The following is a 22,031-nucleotide window of genomic DNA, read 5'->3' on the forward strand; positions in this document are numbered from 1 at the left end:
CTTATGGATTTTCGTGCCATGTGTAACACCCCCTCATACCAAGGTACCTTACCAAGGACTACCCTAGCATGAAAGACTGTTACCATCTCTGTTTCCCGAGGTTAGTATATCAAAGTTACCATTTCCAAACAACCTTTATTAAAGTATAAAGAGTTAGTGATTACAAGTTTCCAAAACCAAACCAAAGTATAACTGTGAAAGGTCTAACAACTACAAAGAATGCAATCTAAGTCTCTTGACGACGGAAGCTAGACTCGAGTGATGACTCCCCATGACTGTCTCATAGCTAGACACCTGCATTACCTGTCACATTCTGCTCACCATCCCCGAATGGATCACCGCAGGTTTTACAAAACAACAACAACGGGGTCAGTACCGTTCAATCAAAGTAAGACAAATAAACAATGTAACCGGCTGATCATCCTCCATCCCCGGTCTCCCGATCTCACACAGTAACCGACTACACACCGAAGTGTGTAGCCCTGCCAGATTACCCATCGCAACAGGTAATCCTCGCCGCCAGTGGGTGACCGCAGCCCATCCCCACCTAGTCCAGCTCATCAACGAGCGACTAACAATCCCTGTCCCTTAATGTGCACATCCCCTCCCGTGACGGGTTCCACGGAGGGCGAACTAGGGTGTGAAGCCACTCCCGCAAGTGACTCCACCACAATCAACACAACACCACAACATCACAGCTGTCACAATACCACAACCATCACAACACAACCACATCACCACCGTCACCACAACACCCAGACTCCGATGATCAGCAGATAACAACAGTTACAACGCAAACATAATCTTAAATCAATTAATAGTAACTGAGTAGGGAAATCCTACCTTTTCGCAATCCGCTATGCTGCAATCAATCATACAAATGCATAACAAATACCATATCGTCACCTACAACAATGGTAATCAACAATCAACACACATACGATGACCAAACCCTAAACCCCCAAATTAACCCAAAATAATAATCAGGACAAAACCCTAAAAGACAATCTATTAACTGATTACAAAGCACAAGAGACTCACCAATGAAATCGAGACAAAAGACGGAAGTGTAGACTTGTGATCGACCCATTAGCCAAGAGAGTGATTAGGGTGATTAGAGAGAGAGGTGAACGTCATTAGGTTTTGGTAAAAATGATTTAGAAACTGTAAAAACATAATTTATAATAATCTCTAATCACCTTAACCAAAACGCGGAATTAAACCCGTCAGACCGGATACTCGGTCGAGCATAGATTATACTCGGCCGAGTACCCTTTACTCGGTCGAGTATTCATCATACTCGGCCGAGTGTTCCTCGGCAGAAGCCAAACAGACTCCACGACTCACACTACTCGACCGAGTAGGCCATACTCGGTCGAGTACCAGCCTATAAAACTCGTAGTATTACAGTCTTCCTCCCTTAAAAAGAACTTCGTCCCCGAAGTTCCAACCAAACCTATAAAACATGGATACCTAACACTAAACTCCACCAACCAAGCTTACTTCCAAAACACGACCCACGATATCGTCTCAACTACAACATAGCCTCTTGATACTAACTCCATAACACCATCGAATAACCATAACATAAGTGTTGCCAACTCTGTCTTGCTTCCATGACGCTCACAAGCAAACTCAATACCAAGACAATCCACCAACCAAGATCAACCATCAAAACAATTGTTACATTCTACCACCCCACTACAAAAAAAAACGCGGAAAACTGACGGTAGATGTGACGGAATTTGAAGTCCATCAGATGTTTAAAAACACTGACGGATTTGTGACGGAAAATCCGTCAAAATTATGCTAGTGACGGAATATCCGTCACAGTACGTCAGATAATACTGGCGCGTTAAAAATCCAAAGGCGCCATTTACTTTTGACGGAAAAGCCGTCAGGAGTTATGCCCATTCTGACGGATGATCCGTAAAAAAGAAGGGTACCTGACGGAAATTCCGTCAATCAATTTCCCTCAATTATTGCCCAGCCAGGAATAATTGAGAGAAAATTCCTGACGGAAATACCGTCAGGATTCCGCTTTTTTGGAGGGTACTGACGGAATTTCCGTCAGATAAGTCAAACTCCAAAACCAAAGCCTGCTGTTCCAGTGCAACACCCTCAACAGAAGAATGGTCCTAAACAGAATGTTCCTAAACCTCCTGTGCAGCATGCCACTCCACTCCAAAGACACTGCCGATGCGCCCGTGTGTACTCCAACTCAGCCTGTGCCAGCCAGGACGGAGTCTCCTGTGGATGCTCCTGTGAAGGGGGGTGAAGGACAGTCTTTCCCAAGGAGAATCTTATCTAGAATGATGAGACAAGAGTTCCCTGAGAGTAGACAGTATACTCCTCGAGGTATAACTTTTATGGATGCTCAATCTCTCAATTTCTAGGAGTGTGAGTCTTTGGTAAGAGGGGTCTCATGAAATTGCAGCTTGAGAATGGGTAGTATAGGGTTTTGGAACATTAGGGGTATGAATAGTATAAATAAACAGAATGAAATAAAGTGGTTCCTTAATCAAAATAAGGTGGGACTGTTTGGGTTAATAGAAACTAAAATAAGAAGTAGTAATTGGGTTAAAGCTAGAAACAATATCTGCAATAATTGGTCTATTTGCACTAATAGTAGCAAGCATAAAGGGGGACGTCTCTGGTTAATTTGGCAGCCTAGTCAATTTCTGGTAGATGTTAGGTGTATTAGTGCTCAGGTTATACATACTCTGGTCTGTGATAAACTGAGGGGCATTACCTTTTGGTTTACACTGGTGTATGGGTTTAATAAGGAGCAGGAGAGAGCTGGGCTTTGGACTGAGCTTACTCAGATTAGTAGAGGAGTTGACAGTGCTTGGATGATCTGTGGTGATTTCAATAGTCTGATGAACATCAATGAGAGAATTGGGGGGGCACCTGTCTCTTGGAATGATGTCTTACCAATGAGACAAATGGTCCTGAACTGTAATCTTATTGAAATGAAAACTGTTGGAGCTTTCTTCACGTGGAACAACAAACATGAGAATGGGACCAAGGTTTATAGTAAACTGGACAGAGTGCTTATCAATGCAGATTGGCTAACCACTTTTCCTGAATGTTATGCAAATTTTTTACCAGAAGGGTTGTTTGATCATTGCCCATGCTTGATTAAATTAACTGCTGATATGCCTAGGAAGAGGCCCTCTTTTAAGTATTTTAACATGTGGTCTCTTGTGGAGGAGTTTGAGGAAATTGTTCAGAATAGTTGGTATAAGGATATTCAGGGCACTCCTATGTACAAGGTGGTGACAAAACTTAAGATGCTGAAGAAGGGGCTTAGGGAGCTTAATAATAACAACTTTAGTGACATTGAAAATATCACAAAAGTTGCAGAAATATCCCTTAAAGAGTTTCAGACTCAATTGATTCAGGATCCTCTAAATAAGGGGCTTTGTGATGCTGAAACTGCTTGTGCAAAGGAGTTGATGCTACTGAAGAAAGCAAGGGAGCAGTATCTCCTTCAGAAATCCAAGGAGAAATGGATGAGTGAGGGGGATGAAAATACTGCTTATTATCATGCCAGTATCAAACAAAGGAGAATGAGGAATAAGGTGTATCAAATTAAGGATATGAATGGCAAGCTGTGCACTAAACCTGAGGAGATTCAAGAAGCCTTTGAAAATTATTATAAAGAGCTTCTTGGGACCTCTAAGAAAGTAAGTCCAGTACACAGCCATCTTGTTACCAAGGGTAAATGCATCACTGCAGTTCACCTGGCCATTCTGAATGCTCCAGTAACAGATGAGGAGGTCAGACAGGCTATGTATTCCATTCCTGGTACCAAAGCACCTGGTCCAGATGGTTACAGTAGCCAGTTCTTTAAGGATTCTTGGGCTATTGTAGGAGTGGGAGTGAGTGCTGCTGTGAGGAGTGTCATTCATTTTGGTAAATTGCTGAAGGAGTGTAATACAACTACTATTACCCTGGTTCCAAAAATAGATGCCCCAGAGAATGTGACTCACTTTAGGCCTATAGCCTGTTGCAACACCATCTACAAGTGTGTTGCCAAGGTTCTTTGTAATAGGCCCAGTACAATTATGCCTGATATTATTAGTCCTTCCCAGAGTGCATTTGTGAAAGGAAGGGACATAGTTGGGAATATCTTGTTGACTCAATATTTGGTTAAAATGTATAAGAGAAAAGCTTGCTCTCCCAGACTTTTAATGAAGATTGACTTACAAAAAGCCTATGATAGTGTTGAGTGGTCTTTTCTGCAAGAGATGTTAACAGCTTTGGGGTTTCCTAATCATGTGGTGGGTCTCCTCATGCAGTGTGTGTCTACTCCTACTTATTCAATAACCCTTAATGGTGAAGTCTTTGGGTTTTTTCAGGGTAAGAGGGGTTTAAGGCAGGGTGACCCATTATCACCTTTGCTTTTTACAATTTGTCTTGAGTACTTAAGTAGGATACTTTGGAGTGGGTTCAGCTTGACTTCGTGTTTCATCCTTTTTGCAAGAGGGTTCGATTAAGTCATCTCTGTTTTGCGGATGATTTAATCATGTTTTGCAGGGGGGATAAGAAGTCTGTGGTTTTATTGTTAAGAGCATTTAAATCCTTCTCAAATGCCTCTGGGCTTTGCATGAACCAAAACAAATCTAGCATGTATAGTAATGGTGTTGATGCACAGACTATGATTATGCTGGAAAGGGTGTCAGGGATGAGAAGGGGCACGATTCCTTTTAAATATTTGGGTGTAACCATTACTCCTAAAAGGCTTGGGGTGGAGGACTGTCATTGCCTCATTGAGAGAATCAGTGCCAGAATTAGAGGATTAGGAGCAAGAAAACTCTCCTATGCTGGGAGGGTTGTTCTTATCAAATCAGTCCTAAGCACGTTGCACAACTACTGGGCTCGTATTTTCATACTCCCAAAGACTATCATCAACAAAATTGAAGCACAATGCAGGCAGTTTCTATGGCATGGGAATGATAGCACAACCAGACCTGCTTTAGTTGCCTGGAGTCAAGTGTGTCAGTCAACTAAAAAGGGAGGGTTGGGCTTAAAACAACTATACTGGTGGAATCTTGCAGCAATTGCTAAATATGTATGGTGGATTGCGGCCAAAACTGATCATTTATGGGTAAGATGGATTCACTCTGTCTATATAAAACAGCAGGATTGGTTGGATTATAAACCTGGTGTGGGTGTTAGCTGGGCCTGGAAGAAAATTTGTGGAGTAAAGGAAGCAATGAAACCTCTTCTTCTCTTGCAGGGGACTGGGACATATACTATCAAATTGGGGTATGACTGGTTGGTTGAGGAGTATCCTGACAGGTCCTGGCACCCTTGGATCACTAACCACCTGATTATACCAAGACATAAATTTACTGTATGGTTAATTGCTCATAACCGGTTATTGACAATGGATAGGCTAATGAAGATGAACATTGTTCATGAAAATGAATGTTATTTGTGTGGGGATGCAGCTGAGTCCATTGACCATCTGTTCTTTCAATGTGAATTCAGTAAACGATGTTTGATGATGGTTGAACAATGGCTGATGATAAAGATACCTGTACAGGGGGTTATTGAATGGTGGGTGCAGTATAGGGTAAGGTCTCTATTGATGAAGCAGATTGTAGCAATGGTTTTGGCGAGTCTGATGAATCACATATGGGCCAGTCGAAACAGAAGCCGAATAGAGGGGGTTGTGCCACTTCCCAAAAGTCTGGTACAGCAATGTAAGGTTGACACTAGAATGAGGATACGTGGATGTGGCAAATGTTCAAACATAGGGAGAGTCCATGATTGGATAGATACAATTTGTAGAGGATGAATGATTTGTAATTAGCATGAGTAGCACAATTTTGTATGGGTGACGATAATTATAATATAATACTTACCTTTTTCCCAAAAAAAAAAATGATAATTTGAATTAATGTTAATTAGATTAGATATTTAAAATGAAAAATTAGTCATGTTACTTAGTTTTTGTTAATTGACATTATTAAGAAAGTAGTCATTGTTGTATGTTTTGTTTTTAATATTATTGAAATTAATGTTCACATTGACTTAGTACCCGTTCAAAAATTACTCAAAAATTACTCATTAGGAGTAATTTTTGAATAGTCCCCGTTTTGGGACTGTCTTTGTGCGTTTCAAGTCACTTAGGTAGTAAACATGTATTTGTGATTTGTTAATGAGGAAAGAGCTCGGTGACAATTCCTTTAATGTTCTCTGAATGCATATGTGGAGTAATTATTTATTCTACATTGTGTATTTGGAGAACTAAGGGGAATTGCTGCCGAATTTTTTCCTCATTAATAAATCACAAGTGTGTGTTTTCTAGTGACTTGAAACGTACATTGATGGGTTTAGGTTGGAGTGATAAGGACCCAATTCAAAAAAAAAAGACTACTTGTTGACAATAGTTATTTGTTGGTGATAATGTTTATTGAGTATTATTTTTGGTTGTTAATGTGTTTTTATGACATATATACAAATAAATTGAATTGTAGATATATATAAACATGAAAAGATTAGAACGACAATGGATGTATGAAAGATTAGACGAAAAAAAGAAACCGAAGCGTGAATTTGCAAAGGGGGTGAAAGAGTTTATTAACTTCGTGGAACAAAGTAGTATGTATAAGAATTTTGGTGAAATAAGATGTTCGTGTAAGAAATGCAATAACAGAGCTTTTAAAGGGAAAAAAGTAGTTGAAGATCATCTTTTGTCGAATGGTTTTGCCGATAATTACTATGTATGGACGTATCACGGTGAGGAAATGCCTACCGAAGGAAGTTCAAGTAGTATCGTAGTTAGTGAAAATCCTTACTGTGAGCTCGTGGAAAATGCATTACGTGATAATGTTGAACAAATATTAGAGGAGCAACTGAATCCCGACAACCTTAGCGATGAAGAAGTGCGTTATGAAACCCCAAACCCCCAAGTTTCTTCCTTCTATAAAATGCTAGAAAAATCCGAACAACCAGTGTACGAGGGAATTAATATGAGTTTGTTGCAAGCGGCAGCTAGGTTGGTAACACTCAAATGTGAGAATAACATATCTCTTAGATGCGCGAATGGGTTTGTGTCGTTCGTAGGTGACATTATTCCAAAGAATAATGACATGGCGCGCAATTTTAATGAGATTAAGAATGTTCTTAAGGGACTCCAACTACCCCACCAGAAGATTGATGCATGTCCTACTGGATGCATGCTTTTCTGGGAGGAAAATGCTAATCTTGAGGAATGTACAAAGTGTCATGCATCTCGGTATAAAAGTACAAAAAATTCAAGTGGGAGGCGAATTCCTTGTACACCGTTAACTTATTTCCCGATTGCACCAAGGTTACAACGATTATATGCAACCAAGCAGATAGCAGGTGAGATGAGTTGGCATCATAGAAACTCTCGATTAAGAGAAAGGGGGACAATGGCACACCCAAGTGATGGAGAAGCGTGGAAACATTTTGATAGAGAGCATCCAGAATTTTCAAGTGAGCCTCGTAATGTTCGGCTTGGTTTGTGTACAGATGGATTTAATCCTTATGGGCAATTTGGGAGGAATTACTCATGTTGGCCTGTGATTGTCACTCCATACAACTTACCTCCTTGGTTATGTATGAAGCGACAATTTATGTTCTTATCTCTGCTCGTTCCAGGTCCTAAGAACCCTAAGACAAATTTGGATGTGTACCTGCAACCGTTGATTAAAGAGTTGAAAGAACTTTGGGAAACCGGCGTGTATACTTACGATGTTTCTAAGAAACAAAATTTCCAATTAAAGGCTGCATTAATGTGGACGATCAATGATTTCCCAAGATATGGCATGCTTTCCGGTTGGTCCGTAAAGTGGGTACCGTGCTTGTCCTTATTGTCAAGAAAAAGAACATAGATCTTTTTGGCTTAAAAATAGCAAAAAGGTTTGTTGGTTCGATTGTCACCGTGAGTTCTTAAGACCTGATCATCCTTTCCGCAACAATTGTAAGCATTTTCTAAAGAACAGAAAAACCGAGAATCGCATAGTCGCGTCGAAATTAACAGGTGATGAAGTGTGGGATTCCGTTAAGGATTTGCCAAAAATAGTTGATGCTTCTGATCAAGAATTGAAAAGATTGAAAGACAAGAATGAAGGTTGGTGGAAAAAAAGCATACTTTGGGAACTTCCTTACTAGAAAACGTTGTTAATTCGACACAACCTAGACGTTATGCACATTGAGAAAAACTTTTTCGAACAGCTTATCAACACGATGATGGATGTACCAGGTAAAACTAAATTTGGCCCTAAGGAAAAACTAGACTTTAATGAACTTTGTTATAAACGGCAAATATTATCTAGGTTTGTTTTAGAAACTGCGAAGAAAAAGGCTCTATGTGAATGGGTTGCTAAATTGAAATTCCCGGATGGTTATGCTTCAGATTTAAGTCGGTGTGTTGACCATAAAAATAAGGTGTTGTATTCCATGAAAAGTCATGATTGTCATGTCTTTATGGAACGGCTACTCCCTGTTGCCTTGAGAGAGTTGCTCCAACTAATTCTTGGAATGCAGTAACTAAGATCAGCCAACTTTTTAGAGACTTGTGTACTTCTACGATTAGAGTTGATTCTATGGAACGTCTAGAGAATAACATTGCGGAGATAATATGCAAGTTAGAGAAAATATTTCCCCTATCTTTCTTCAATTCCATGGAGCATTTGCCAATTCACTTACCTTATGAAGCGAAGGTTGGAGGACCTGTTCAATATCGATGGATGTATCCATTTGAGAGATTTCTTAATCATATAAAAAGAAAGATTGGCAACAAAGCTCGGGTGGAGGGTTCCATATGCAATTCTTTTTTGTTAGAGGAAATTGCAAATTTCTGTTCCCTATATTTTGAAAGTCACATTGACACAAAAGCGAAAGATTTGGCTGAAAGCAAATTAAACGAGTCTTTAAGCTTTCGGAGCTGGCGGGGTACTGGGCACATATGATGAGAAAGGACACCGACAAGCTAAAGGGCAACACCTTATAACCTTGAGTCTCCCGGGGTACATATGGCCGGCCCTTCGTTAGATGTTGGTGTGAATTCCGATGACGACATAGATTCAATGAAATTACTCGAGTTATTCAATGCTGACATGGGAACTACAACTGGGAAATGTATTCAGAGGCACTTGAGTAAGAAAGAGTATGAAGATTCTCATTTTATGTGCTAAGGGATTGTGGGAAATTGTTAGAGCCTTATGAAAAGTAAGTTATTATTTCGTCATTACTCAATACATTTTTAATTATCAAATAAGATCAAAATTATAGGTAATACATAATTAAAACATTTTCTTGCTATATATAGGGAATTTGAGACACATATCAAACTCACATTTCCTGATGTCATGTCCTCTGATGATGTTTGGAGCAAACATGACAAAAGTTATCCGAAATGGTTCCGAAATGAAGTAAGTAATACGTTTGACTCATACTATCATATACCAATCCATTTATTTTGTTTGTCCATATCATTAGTTATGGAGATTATTAATATATATATATATATATATATATATATATATATATATATATATATATATATATATATATATATATATATATATATATATATATACACACATACATATATATAGATATACATATATATATAGAAGAGATCTAATGAGTCCCTTACCTCATTTGAGTCCTTAAGTCCTTATAAGGACCCTTAGATGGACAACATCTATGGTGGAGATTTTTTACAAAATGTAGGGCAAAAAAAAAAAAGGGAAAAGCTTGGCTATGAGAGAGGACAACAATTCCTGCAAATTGTCCTTACCAATGATAATTTCCTGCGGACAAAACCATATATCCTTTGTACTATGTTTCCACTTCCCACATTCTTCCTTCCTGAACACACTTAATTCCAACCTTTTTCTTTCTTTCTTCTCTCTAAAACTGGGTGCTTTCATCTCCAAACGAAGCTAAAGTTCTCTCTAAATCCTCCAAATTAGCGTAAACATGCAAATAATAGATGGCATCAATGGTATTTCTTCATTTTATTCATTGTTTTCAGTCACGTTTTCATATTTTTCAGTTGAATAGGAAGCATTTTTACATTTTTGCATTTTGCATTCAGCTAAAGTTCTCTCTAAATCCCACAGTTTTGCATTTTTGCATGTCATCGAATTTGTTCATTCTTGTTTTGATTATTTGTTACTGGGTTTGAAATGAAGATTGTTAGAATTAAATCTTCAAGCTGGGTTTTCATTAATTTGAGTTTGGATTAGCATGAACTCATTCTGACAACATTTACATGAACATTTTAGCTATAGTTTTACATTTACACTTTTTATTGTTATATTTTATATGTGAATTAGCATTCTGACAACATTTACACTTTTATTGACATTTACACTTTTAAAGCCTCACATTTACACTGCATTACTGCTCACGTTTACACTTTCCCTGTACTTTTAAATTTACACTTTTTTTTATTGTTATAGTCACCTTTGCATTTTAATTGTTATATTTTTTATGTGAGTTAGTATTCTGACAACACTTACACTTTTGTTGACATTTACACTTTTAAAGCCTCACATTTACACTGCATTACTGCTCACGTTTACACTTTTCCTGTACTTTTAAATTTACACTTTTTTATTGTTATAGTCACCTTTGCATTTTTATTGTTATATTTTTGATGTGAATTAGCATTCTGACAACATTTACACTTTTGTTGACATTTACACTTTGAAAGCATCACATTTACACTGCATTCCTGCTCACCTTTGCATTTTAATTGTTATATTTTTATGTGAGTTAGCATTCTGACAACATTTACACTTTTGTTGAGATTTACACTTTTAAAGCCTCACATTTACACTGCATTCCTGCTCATGTTTACACTTTTGGTGTACTTTTACACTTTTGATGACATTTACACTTTCAGACTTCGTTTGTTGACATTTACACTTTTAAAGCCATCACATTTACACTTCGTTTCCGCTACACATTTGGATGTTTACTCTTTTTGCTATAGTTTTACATTTACACATTTTAATTGTTATAGTCACCTTTTAATTGTTAATATTATAGTTTTAATTTGAGTTAGCATTCTGAAAACATTTACACTTTTGTTGACATTTACACTTATAAAGCATCACATTTACACTGCATTTCTGCTGACATTTACACTTTTGCTGACATTTACACTTTCAGAACATCACACTTACACTTCGTTTCTACTGACATTTACACTTACACTTTTGGATGTTTACTTTTACTATAGTTTTGACATTTACGCTTTTGATGACATTTACACTTTTAGAACAGCACATTTACACTTCATATCTGAGGACATTTACATTTACACTTACACTCTGTGCACATTTGCAGACTTGGTAAAACAGAATGGGGTTCAACCTTGACAGGGGAGGAGTGTGTAAGGAGGTGGAGAAGAGGTTTACACCGTACATCGGCCATGAGTTTGGGGGGGTTGAGGATGCGGTGACTTTTTATAAGATATACGCCATTGCTTGTGGGTTTGATGTACGTAGGTACACAACAAAAAAATGGCGTGGCGGTGAGATCAAGTCAAAGCTCGTGCCCCGCAATCGAGAAGGTTTCGCTCACAAGACGCCCAGAAAAGATCAGGATGACGGACTGGATGGGGAGAAGTCACAGAGGATATTCAGGGTCACTAGAGTGGGGTGTAAAGCGAGGATACGACTATATATGAAGAATGGTCTTTTATTAATTGACCGGTTCCACGAGGGTCACAATCACGAGCTTATCTCACTTAAGGACAGAGTTCCGAAATTGTCGCGTAACATAACAGATTATCACAAGATGATAATTGTTTCAAACTCAAGGGTTTGTAATACATAATCGATCTCTATACTAAATAAATTATTCCATTCATGTTATATTTATATGACGTATCATTAATGATTGATTGGCGGTGAAGATAGGAGCAACAAAAACATACGAATCAAAAGAACAAGTGAATGGATACGAAAACATTGGAGCAAGCTTAAATGATTTTAAGAACTTCCATAGGGATGTTAAATGTTTCATTCACGAACGGGATGGTCAGTTGTTTGTTGACCATTTCAAGGAAATGACTGAAACAAGAATAGGTTTTTACTTTGACTATGACCTTGACGATGATGGCAGCCTACGTAGGGCCATATGGGCGGACGGTACCGCCCGAGATAATTACAAAATTTTTGGTAATGCGGTGTCATTCGACCCAACTTACTCCACCAATAAGTATTCTATGGTATTCACACCATTCACAGGTGTTGACCACCATAAACGATCTGTGACGTTCTGTGAGGCTCTAGTTGCAAGGGAAGATTATGAGTCGTTTAATTGGGTTTTCACCCGGTTTTACAAGCAATGGGGGGTAAGGAACCCGAGTACATTATTACAGATCAGGACCCAGGTATTATCAAATCTGTCCCTCTTGTTTTCAAGACAGCGCGCCATCGGTTCTGTATGTGGCATATAATGAACAAAATGCCAAGTAAGTTTGGCGTCTCGAGAAGCGATTATAATGAGTTCATGTGTAAAATTAATGACATTATATGGGACGATGAGCTTGAGGCAGCAGAATTTGATTGTATCTGGGAGCAAATAATTCAAGATCATGGTGTTGGCGTAAATGATTGGTTTGCAGATACATATGCTATAAGGGGACAGTGGGTGATGGCGCATTGCAGAGACTTGAGGATGGCGTCGATTATGAGGACAACTCAAAGATCAGAGAGCGAAAATAGCTTTTTCAAGAGGTTTGAGCACAAGTCAGGAACATTGGTTGAGTTTTGGATGCGTTTTGAGAGCGCTATGGACCAACAAAGACATACACAGAAGCGACTTGACAACATGGATAAGCACTCGTCCCGCAACGCGTCAACACATCTGGCATTAGAGATTCATGCTGCAAAGGTGTACACCTATTCAGCTTTCAACAAATTCAAACAAGAAGCCATCTTCTCAATTGATACATGTAGAACAGGAGGTTTCACTGAGAGAGGCGAGCTAGAGGTAACTCATCACAAAGATTCAACCAGAAAGAAGAATTTTGAAGTTGTGTACAGTCCAGGTAGTTTACACTTCCTATGACATTTACACTTTCTGTTTTTATCTCATTTAAATTCCTATAACTTAACATTTAAACTTCTAATAACTTAACATTTACACTTTTTATTAGTATACATTTACACTTCCTATTAGTTTGCATATACACTTCTAATAACTTAACATTTACACTTTACAATTGATGACATTTACACTTTACATCATATGACATTTACACATTTAAATGCCTATAACTTAACATTTACACTTCTAATACCTTAACATTTACAATTGATGACATTTACACTTTACATCATATGACATTTACACATGTAAATCCCCTATAACTTAACATTTACACTTCTAGTACCTTAACATTTACACTTCCTATTAGTTTACATTTACACTTCTAATTACTTAGCATTTACACTTTACAATTCATGACATTTACACTTTAGATCATTACATTTACACTTCTGATACCTTCACATTTACACTTCCTATACCTTAACATTTACACTTTTCCACTTATTGACATTTACACTACATTTCATGACATTTACACTTTACATCATATGACATTTACACATGTAAATCCCCTATATTTTAACATTTACACTTCTAGTACCTTAACATTTACACTTCCTATTAGTTTACATTTACACTTCTAATTACTTAGCATTTACACTTTACAATTCATGACATTTACACTTTAGATCATTACATTTACACTTCTAATACCTTCACATTTACACTTCCTATACCTTAACATATACACTTCCTATTAGTTTACATTTACACTTCTAATTACTTAGCATTTACACACTACATGTCATGACATTTACACTTTACATCATGACATTTACACATTCAAGTCCCTATAACTTAACATTTACACTTCTAATACCTTAACATTTACACTTCCTATTAGATAACATTTACACTTCTAATTACTTAGCATTTACACTTTACAATTCATGACATTTACACTTTAGATCAGTGACACTATTTTTAACGTTCACACTTACATGCTAGCTTTATCTGATGACACAGGTACACGTAAAGCAAGCTGCAGTTGTACGATGTTTGAAAGAACCGGAATCCTATGCCGCCATATAATATGGATTTTTTCAGCAAGTGGGATAAAGACTATACCAGAAGATTATGTTTTGAATAGATGGATGAAAGAGTATCTCCGATTAAGGATTTTCAATAGTAATGGTGAAGGAACAGAAAACATGCAAGTCATCGATGAAATACAAATTGCAATGTCAATAATGTGGTCAGAAGTTCATGAAGCTGTAGGGCTCCTTCGAGACAAAGGAATAGCTGATGTTGACAGCTTTTCCGCTGTAATTAGATCATTTAAACAGTCCCTGTCACCATTAGGGGAAGTGTTGAATAAAAATCAACAAATGGAGAAATTTCTGAATTGTACGGCATGTGAGGTAGTGACGATATTGCCACCAAAGAATTCGAAAAACAAGGAGACCGGAAAAAGATTGTTGTCAGCCAAAACAAAAGCAATGGTGTTGGCTAGGAAACCCAAACGTAAGTGTAAGAATTGCAAGAGAATGACAAATCACGACAAGAGAAACTGCCCTAACCCCTTCTCAGCACACACTCCATTGTGCGAAGGGTCGTCTGAACCAGAAGAGGATGAAGGAGAGGAGGAGGAAGAGCTGGAGTCAGAACAAGAATAGACGTCAGATCAGTGACAAGTGTTGCTCTATATATTTTGAGTGTGTAACTTAAAACTTTGATGTGCTATAACTGGAGCGGGCGATAAGGAATTGGTCTCATGGCAAACTTTGAATCTGCAGTTGGTGTAACTTTTAGTAACACCAACGTTAGAGTTACACTGGCATAAGACCAAAATCTCTCTGTTTTATTAGATAGCCAAACATTGTGTTACTTGAACTTATTTTGGATTACTTATGTTATTTCAAGTAACAGTTACACTTATTTTCAAATAACCTGTTAACATTTACACTTCCCATGTCAAAGACATTTACACTTCCAAAGAACTTCACATTTACACATACTATATCCTCAGATTTATACTTTGAATATCTTCACATTTACACTTCCAATTTAGTCAGTTTTACACTTTATTTGTTCACATTTACACTTCTCCTATATTCAAATTTACACTTCCTATTTGTTCTTATTTACACTTTTTTTTGTTCACATTTACACTTGGGCTGTCACCACATTTACACTTCCCATGTCACCACATTTACACTGCATTCAAATTAATTTCAGTGTGTTTACATTCACACTTTCAGTATGTTAAAGGTAACACTGACAGTGTTAACATTTACACTTTAAGTGTGTTAACATTTACACTTAGTGTAAATGTGAGTAAATTACAAGTGTGATATCAGTTACACTTGCAATTTAGTCACATTTACACTTTGAATAAACTATGATTATAAATGCCAAAAAATAGTCAACCATTACACTTCATTACTGTAAAGCTTACACTTACAAACATTGCCAACCACAATACAAAACATTCCTTTCTAAGTTCAAGATTGCCAAACAAAATACATTTAAAAAAAAAATATGTCCACAAATTGTTCACTTTTTCGACAACACAGCCTTAATTTTGCGCTTCTTTTGTAACTTGGCCTATAAATCTTCTTTTCCGGCGATAAACCCATTCAACTTTGCTTCAAAAATGTCTCTGTTGACATTTATGTCAGCTAGAACAAGCGTCGCCACCAACTCGACTACCAAGTACCGTCGATTCCTCTTCCTCTCCAAGTCTGGATGCTCAAAAGGTTGACCCTCGTACATCAAAGATATACATCATACAAAAAAATCCCCGATCTGTTATGTTAGGAAGGGGTGTTTGGCGCCTGAACGGGATTTGCCGATGCTCAAAGCTCGTAATCTCATATCCCCCGTCCGTTCGACGTCCAAATAATCGCTAACAAATGATGCCACTTGGCGAGTAACATTGCACATTTCGATCGATCCCATTGGCATGATGTTGGTAGTCAAGGAGATCAACGCTTGTTGTCCAAAATTTATACACACGCATGCAAAGTGCCCACCAATGTTGACAAGTACGAAGATAAACTCGGCATTCAGGTTGAAAGTTTTATCACGATCCTGGATGAAGGTATCCCAATGTGATACACCGATCGGTGATGTCATTAGACTCGTGAGCACTCGCTTCACGGATTTCCAAAAGTCCGCATGATACATTCCTGTTCAGGGGAGTGAGTGAGACTACATAATAAAAGTAAGAACTAATGTATAACTTTTATATATTGAGCGGGGGGGGGGGGGGGGGTGTACCATATGACGTATCCCAAAGAAGGCCATCCTAGAAAGTAAGTGTTCAAATAGACTCCAAATGGTTCAAAGAAAAAAGCCCACGACTCAATGACAACAGGCGACATTACAACCTCGGGAAGCATGGTCATGATGTCGGACCGTAGCACGCATGCCTCTTTGTACCAAGAGATTGATTCACTGCAATAAAACACACGTATAATAGTAAGAAATTGAGAAGTAGTTACAAATTAAATATCGTAACTAATTGGCCCTGTTATAAGAGTATGGCAGGTACTAACGAATTTTCAAAGTTGTAGTCGTCTAACAGGCAATAGTCCACCGCATGCTTACGACGTGATCGAATACCCCTGACCAAGCTTTGATTATTCCGTAAGAAGGTCGAGACAACAAGAGTTGCGCATGCAGCAGACCCCACACAACAATTGAGCAACCTAAGCCATCCCCCCGCCACGGGGACGGCTCCGTCGGTGACAAAGGTTGGCTACCCGACGATCGCACCGACGCTTGAACAACAACGGGTCGCTTTCCGCCCGTAAGGCTACGGGATTGCCCACGGGGCTTCCGTCTGGCGTTTAGGGGTGGGACGCAACACGGGGACGTTTCTCGTACGTAATCTCTTCCTCGTCGTCCGGACTCGCTTACATGCAACATTGGAGACCAGGTTTTCCAGCAGGTTCACACCTTGACCATACTTTTCCCTGAACTGGGTTATCCTTGAGCGAACGCTCTCCCTCACTTTGTTATGGTCACTCAGGATAAGAATCGACACCACTTCAGCCCGGACGAGGTTCGAACGTCCCTCTCACCTAAGGCGCATCAAATAGCTTCCCATTGAAAAGCAAAGATGTGTATCATCATGTACACCCCGCAATCAAACGCAGAATAACCCGTGCCTTGCCATTTAAATTCGACATTCACAAATTTGAACCCAGCAACCTTTGAACCTCTGACAAACCCTTTAGACTCCAGATACGCACCCATTAAATCACACTGTAAAAGGAATTTAAAAAAAAAAGTCAATTTAAAAACAGTGTTTACCATTCCAGAATACAACAACACTAAAGAACAAATTAAGGTATGCTATTTATAATTATTACCGCAATACGGGAAATTCCAAAATAGGGAAGCTTCTCAAAATCGTCGTCGTATCGACGGTTGTCCAAATACTCTATCTGCTCGGAAACGAAGTTTATGCATGCACAATCAGTAATGATCATTATTGCCGATAAGATCGGGATGAAGACCAGGCAGTGTGACAACAAAGACATAAAAGATACACTCAATAAAAAATTTCAGATTTACACTTTCAATAATTCGTCACATTTACAAATCCCCCGTGTCATGACATTTACACTTTCCATATATTCACATTTACACTATATATGTCATGACATTTACACTTCATATTTAGTCACCTTTACACTCCCTGTGTCATAACTTTTACACTTCACTATATCTCACATTTACACTTCCTATGTGACGACATTTACACTTTCCATATATTCACATTTACACCTTATATGTGCTGACATTTACACTTCCTATTTAGTCACCTTTACACTCCCTATGTCATCACATTTACACTTTCTATATGATCACATTTCCACTATACATCATGACATTTACACTTCATATTTAGTCACCTTTACACTCCCTGTGTCATAACTTTTACACTTCACTATATCTCACATTTACACTTCCTATGTGACGACATTTACACTTTCCATATATTCACATTTACACCTTATATGTGCTGACATTTACACTTCCTATTTAGTCACCTTTACACTCCCTATGTCATCACATTTACACTTTCTATATGATCACATTTTCACTATACATCATGGCATTTACACTTCACTATGTATCACATTTACACTTCATATTTCATTACATTTATACTTCATAATATCTCACGACATTTACAGTTCACTATGTCTCACGTTTACACTTCATATGTCATGACATTTACACTTTACATATATTCACATTTACACTTTATATGTGCTGACATTTACACTTTCTATTTAGTCACCTTTACACTCGTTATGTCGTCACATTTACACTTTCTATATAATCACATTTACACTATACATCATGACATTTACACTTCACTATGTATCACATTTACACTTCATATTTCATGACATTTACACTTTCTTCTTAATCACATCCAGGCATTTATACTTTCTGTGAAAATCACATATACACTTTCGGTGTGGTGACATTTACACTTCACAATAGCTCACATTTACACTTACCATATCAGATCCAAGTTGAAATGGAGATAAACAGGATTGAATCCAAGCATCCCACCCAAATTTTATTTCGTCCATCTTGTCAAGAACAATGCCTTTCTTCTTGGCTTTCCAAATATCCAGTGCAGGGCTCTGTTCAAGCGAAGGGCAGCGTTATTAAATTTAGACACTTACGTTACAATTAAATAGGAACTATAAAAATTGCAATGAGTGAGGATAGGGCAAGTACGGTGTGACTAAGCCCGAAGAAACAACGAGAGGTTGCAACTGGTGCAGTTTGGTCATACATCATCTTATTGATTAGTAGGCACCAACAATCGATTACAGAATTCATAACTTCCTGTCCAGGTTCAAGGGTTAACATGTCTTCCCGTGACACGAAGAAAAAGTCTGAAAAAACTGCCAATTCTTCCCTACAAAAAAAGAAAGATTTATATAAGGCAAACATGGTTACGACAACATATAAGTATTAATATGTTTGACATAGAAATTAAACGACTCACCCGTTCAACCAAGCTTCTGATTTGTTAAATACGTAATCCAGGACGTATTTCCTTTCCTTAAAAACACCCCTAAATAATTTCTTATTCAAATTTGCAGTCTACATAAAAAAGCCCTGCTCGGGCATGGGTTCCCCACAATCCATGGTGCAAGTCAGATTCTCAGGGACCACTTCCATGCACTGTAAGGGCTCAGGTGAATGAAATAGGAAAGGGTGGTGATCCATATTACTCCAGGGGACATAAATTTCCCGACCATCCGCGGGAACGGCTGGTTGAGAAGGGCTCCCACATCGGTCGTTCCAAAATCCTCACCTGGAACCCCCTTAAATGCCTCAGCTAGCTCTGCAGTAGATATAAACGTACACTGAAATTCCGGCAACTTAAACTCATAGGAGGGTGCTTCAACAACCACCTTATCTGCTCCCTCTGCAACATCCATGGGCTTGTCATCATTCTGAAATGAACCAGGGCAACCAGGTTGTTCAGTAGGGCCCTCAACTTGCTCGTTGACCATGCCACTACCAATCTCTAAACCTTCTTGCGATGCATCTTCACGGACTGTGGTCGAAACAACGCCAGGCTCACCATCCGGTGCTTTCGTACCACTAACTTGGCGTCGGTCAACGGGCTGTTTCACTCCCGGTGCACCACTAACATCCATAGCCTCACCAGGCACTAGTCCAACCACGAGTGGTTCGGGCCCACGGCAGGGCCCCTGGTCTTGGGGCGGCTCCATGTCCATGCCCTGCACAGCCTCATCCCGGACTGTCGGTGCACCGCTAACATCCACATCCACGCCAGCCACTAGTCCAACCACCAATGATTCAGGCCCACGGCGGGTCCCCTGATCTTGAGGCGGCCCCATATCCATTCCCTGCACAGCCTCGTCCTGCTCTCTCGGTGCACCACCCTGTGCCACTTCACTGTCACCACTGTCTGACAACTTTTTCAGCGCGTTATCAATATCAGCTGTCGCTATAAATTTCAACTGAAATGAAGATGATCCATCTTCAATTGACGGGCTACCACATCCGCACCCACCTTGTTTGCTACTTTTGAAAAAGACGCCTCCTCTTCGCGCCGTAAACAGGCCCCTTGTTCTTGAGCCGACTCCATATCCATACCCCGCACAATCTCATCCTCACCTATCTCAGTACGCACCCTCTACCTCTTCACCACCACCATGACCAATATCTCAAAACCTTGCGGCGCGTTCTCAATATCGCAAATCGAAATAAATTTTAGTTGAATCAAGATGAACCATCTTCGATTGACGGCCTACCACATCCGCATCAACCTTATTCGTTGCTTCGACTTACACTTATCAACAACATGTTCGATTTCTCGGGGCACCACTAGTGTCGTGCACTTCCCCTCCCAAACTTTCCTGCTCCTCGTTCAATGAGGGCTTTGTGTAAGCTTCTTCAACTTCATCCGGCTATAAAATTTCTCTAGAATCTGCCGATCGCTTAATTGAGTCAAGTCGTCGGTTAAATCTAGCCCGCATTCCTCTTCCTCTCGTCGACGAAGGCTTCGTTAAGTTCGGTGTTGTAGAAATCGCAGTCTCCATTACCTGTGACATCGCCGCATCACCGCTTTATCACCCAAATCGAAATCTTCTCGCAAGTGATACAGGCTCTACAGTAGGCGTAAACTCGAACTTAGGTTCCTTAGTCTTTCTTTTCTTGCTTGCCTTTGTTTTTTTCTTGGCCACCTGTTTTTTCTCTTGGCCAACATCTGACAATGAGGGAGCGTTATCATTATACTTCTTCATTTGCGAAGCTAAATTTCCAACTTCTTCAACATATTCCTTCACCTTTGCACCTTCAAAAAAAGCTTGCGTCGCTTGTGACGGAACAAGATCACTTGAAGAAGAAGCACCTGTTGTTAAATTCTTAAGCATTGCAGCTATGTCCGTATACCAGGAATAGAAGGCCACAGCGTTCCTTTGAATCTTCAAGTACAGCTCGTGTACACCCTACAGTTAGTAACAAAAAAAGATTTCAGAGTCTAGATACGCAAAATATACCTGCCCAATATATATATATATATTAAAAAATATATGCGATTAATCAAACATTCATAACATAAATCTTACATCTACAGCCCTAGCTTTCAACTCATCGTCATCTTCAACACCGGGAGGGAGTTCAATCTGAATAAACTTCTTATCGGGTGATGTACCCGACGTTGAAATCAGAAGAGGCGTAGGGCTTGCCAATGGCGCATTGGGCGCGCCAGCTATAGCCAACATCGTATTACCAGTGTCCTTCTCATCAGGGGTCTTGTTTTGACATCGCGGATACTTCACCTTCGACAAAGTTAGTCGACCTAGTGGCCCCACGTCCAGCTCATCCTTTAACCTCTTCGATAGAGTTTTCAGATTCCAATGCTGAATAAGTGGAAGGCCATATGGGGAACTCTTGCCACGGTAATCATACCATTGAAAATAAGTAATCATGAGGAAAGGGATACAACCAAGCAGATGTGACTGCACACTGCGAGCCTCGGCTGCAGCATTAGCTAAACATTCTAATACATACGAGCACCAGTCATACTCCGGTATGGCACTCACATCTTCAACCACTTTCAAAAGTTTGATTTCAATGCCGTTGTTCAATGTCGGCGCAAGGAATGATGAAATGCTAAGAAGCACAAACAGGCGGCAGAATTCATCACCTCCATCTTTGAATTGCTCTGACTCAATATAATTGAAGACGTGTCCTAAAGGAATAGAATCAGAATTTGATTTCACTTTGAACTTTTTGCGCCACAGTTGTTTTATGCGCACATATTTTTCATCTTTAGCACCAGGCATATGTCCAGTAGGTACTATTTCCATCTCTCTCTCACCAACAGGTAACATGAAACAGTCATAGACATCATACTTAGTAACCATAAACTCCTTCAACTCCGACGCCCTGAAAAC

The 22,031-nt window shown here is 39.1% G+C and overlaps 2 protein-coding genes across 2 annotated transcripts; both read left to right on the forward strand.

Moving 5' to 3' along the window:
• Window positions 1-11,361: 11,361 nt before the first annotated feature.
• LOC141649133 (protein FAR1-RELATED SEQUENCE 12-like) lies at window positions 11,362-11,838 on the forward strand. The gene has a single exon (XM_074457830.1). The coding sequence runs from the start codon at window positions 11,362-11,364 to the stop codon at window positions 11,836-11,838; it is 477 nt and encodes a 158-aa protein (XP_074313931.1).
• Window positions 11,839-12,798: 960 nt separating this feature from the next.
• Window positions 12,799-14,735, forward strand: LOC141649140 (protein FAR1-RELATED SEQUENCE 6-like). Its single transcript, XM_074457839.1, has 2 exons — window positions 12,799-13,057; window positions 14,068-14,735. The coding sequence occupies exons 1-2, from the start codon at window positions 12,799-12,801 to the stop codon at window positions 14,733-14,735; spliced, it is 927 nt and encodes a 308-aa protein (XP_074313940.1).
• The last annotated feature ends 7,296 nt before the right edge of the window (window positions 14,736-22,031 follow it).

This window comes from Silene latifolia, chromosome 1 (genome assembly GCF_048544455.1).
Source record: "Silene latifolia isolate original U9 population chromosome 1, ASM4854445v1, whole genome shotgun sequence".
NCBI lineage: Eukaryota > Viridiplantae > Streptophyta > Magnoliopsida > Caryophyllales > Caryophyllaceae > Silene > Silene latifolia.

What these genes read in the sequence shown, in the direction of transcription:
- LOC141649133 (XM_074457830.1), top strand. Translation starts at nt 11,362, where the DNA reads ATGGGGTTCAACCTTGACAGGGGAGGAGTGTGTAAGGAGGTGGAGAAG.
- LOC141649140 (XM_074457839.1), top strand. Translation starts at nt 12,799, where the DNA reads ATGGACCAACAAAGACATACACAGAAGCGACTTGACAACATGGATAAG. An exon ending in TGAAGTTGTGTACAGTCCAG is followed by an intron (nt 13,058 to 14,067) that starts GTAGTTTACACT and finishes CTTACATGCTAG; the next exon opens with CTTTATCTGATGACACAGGT.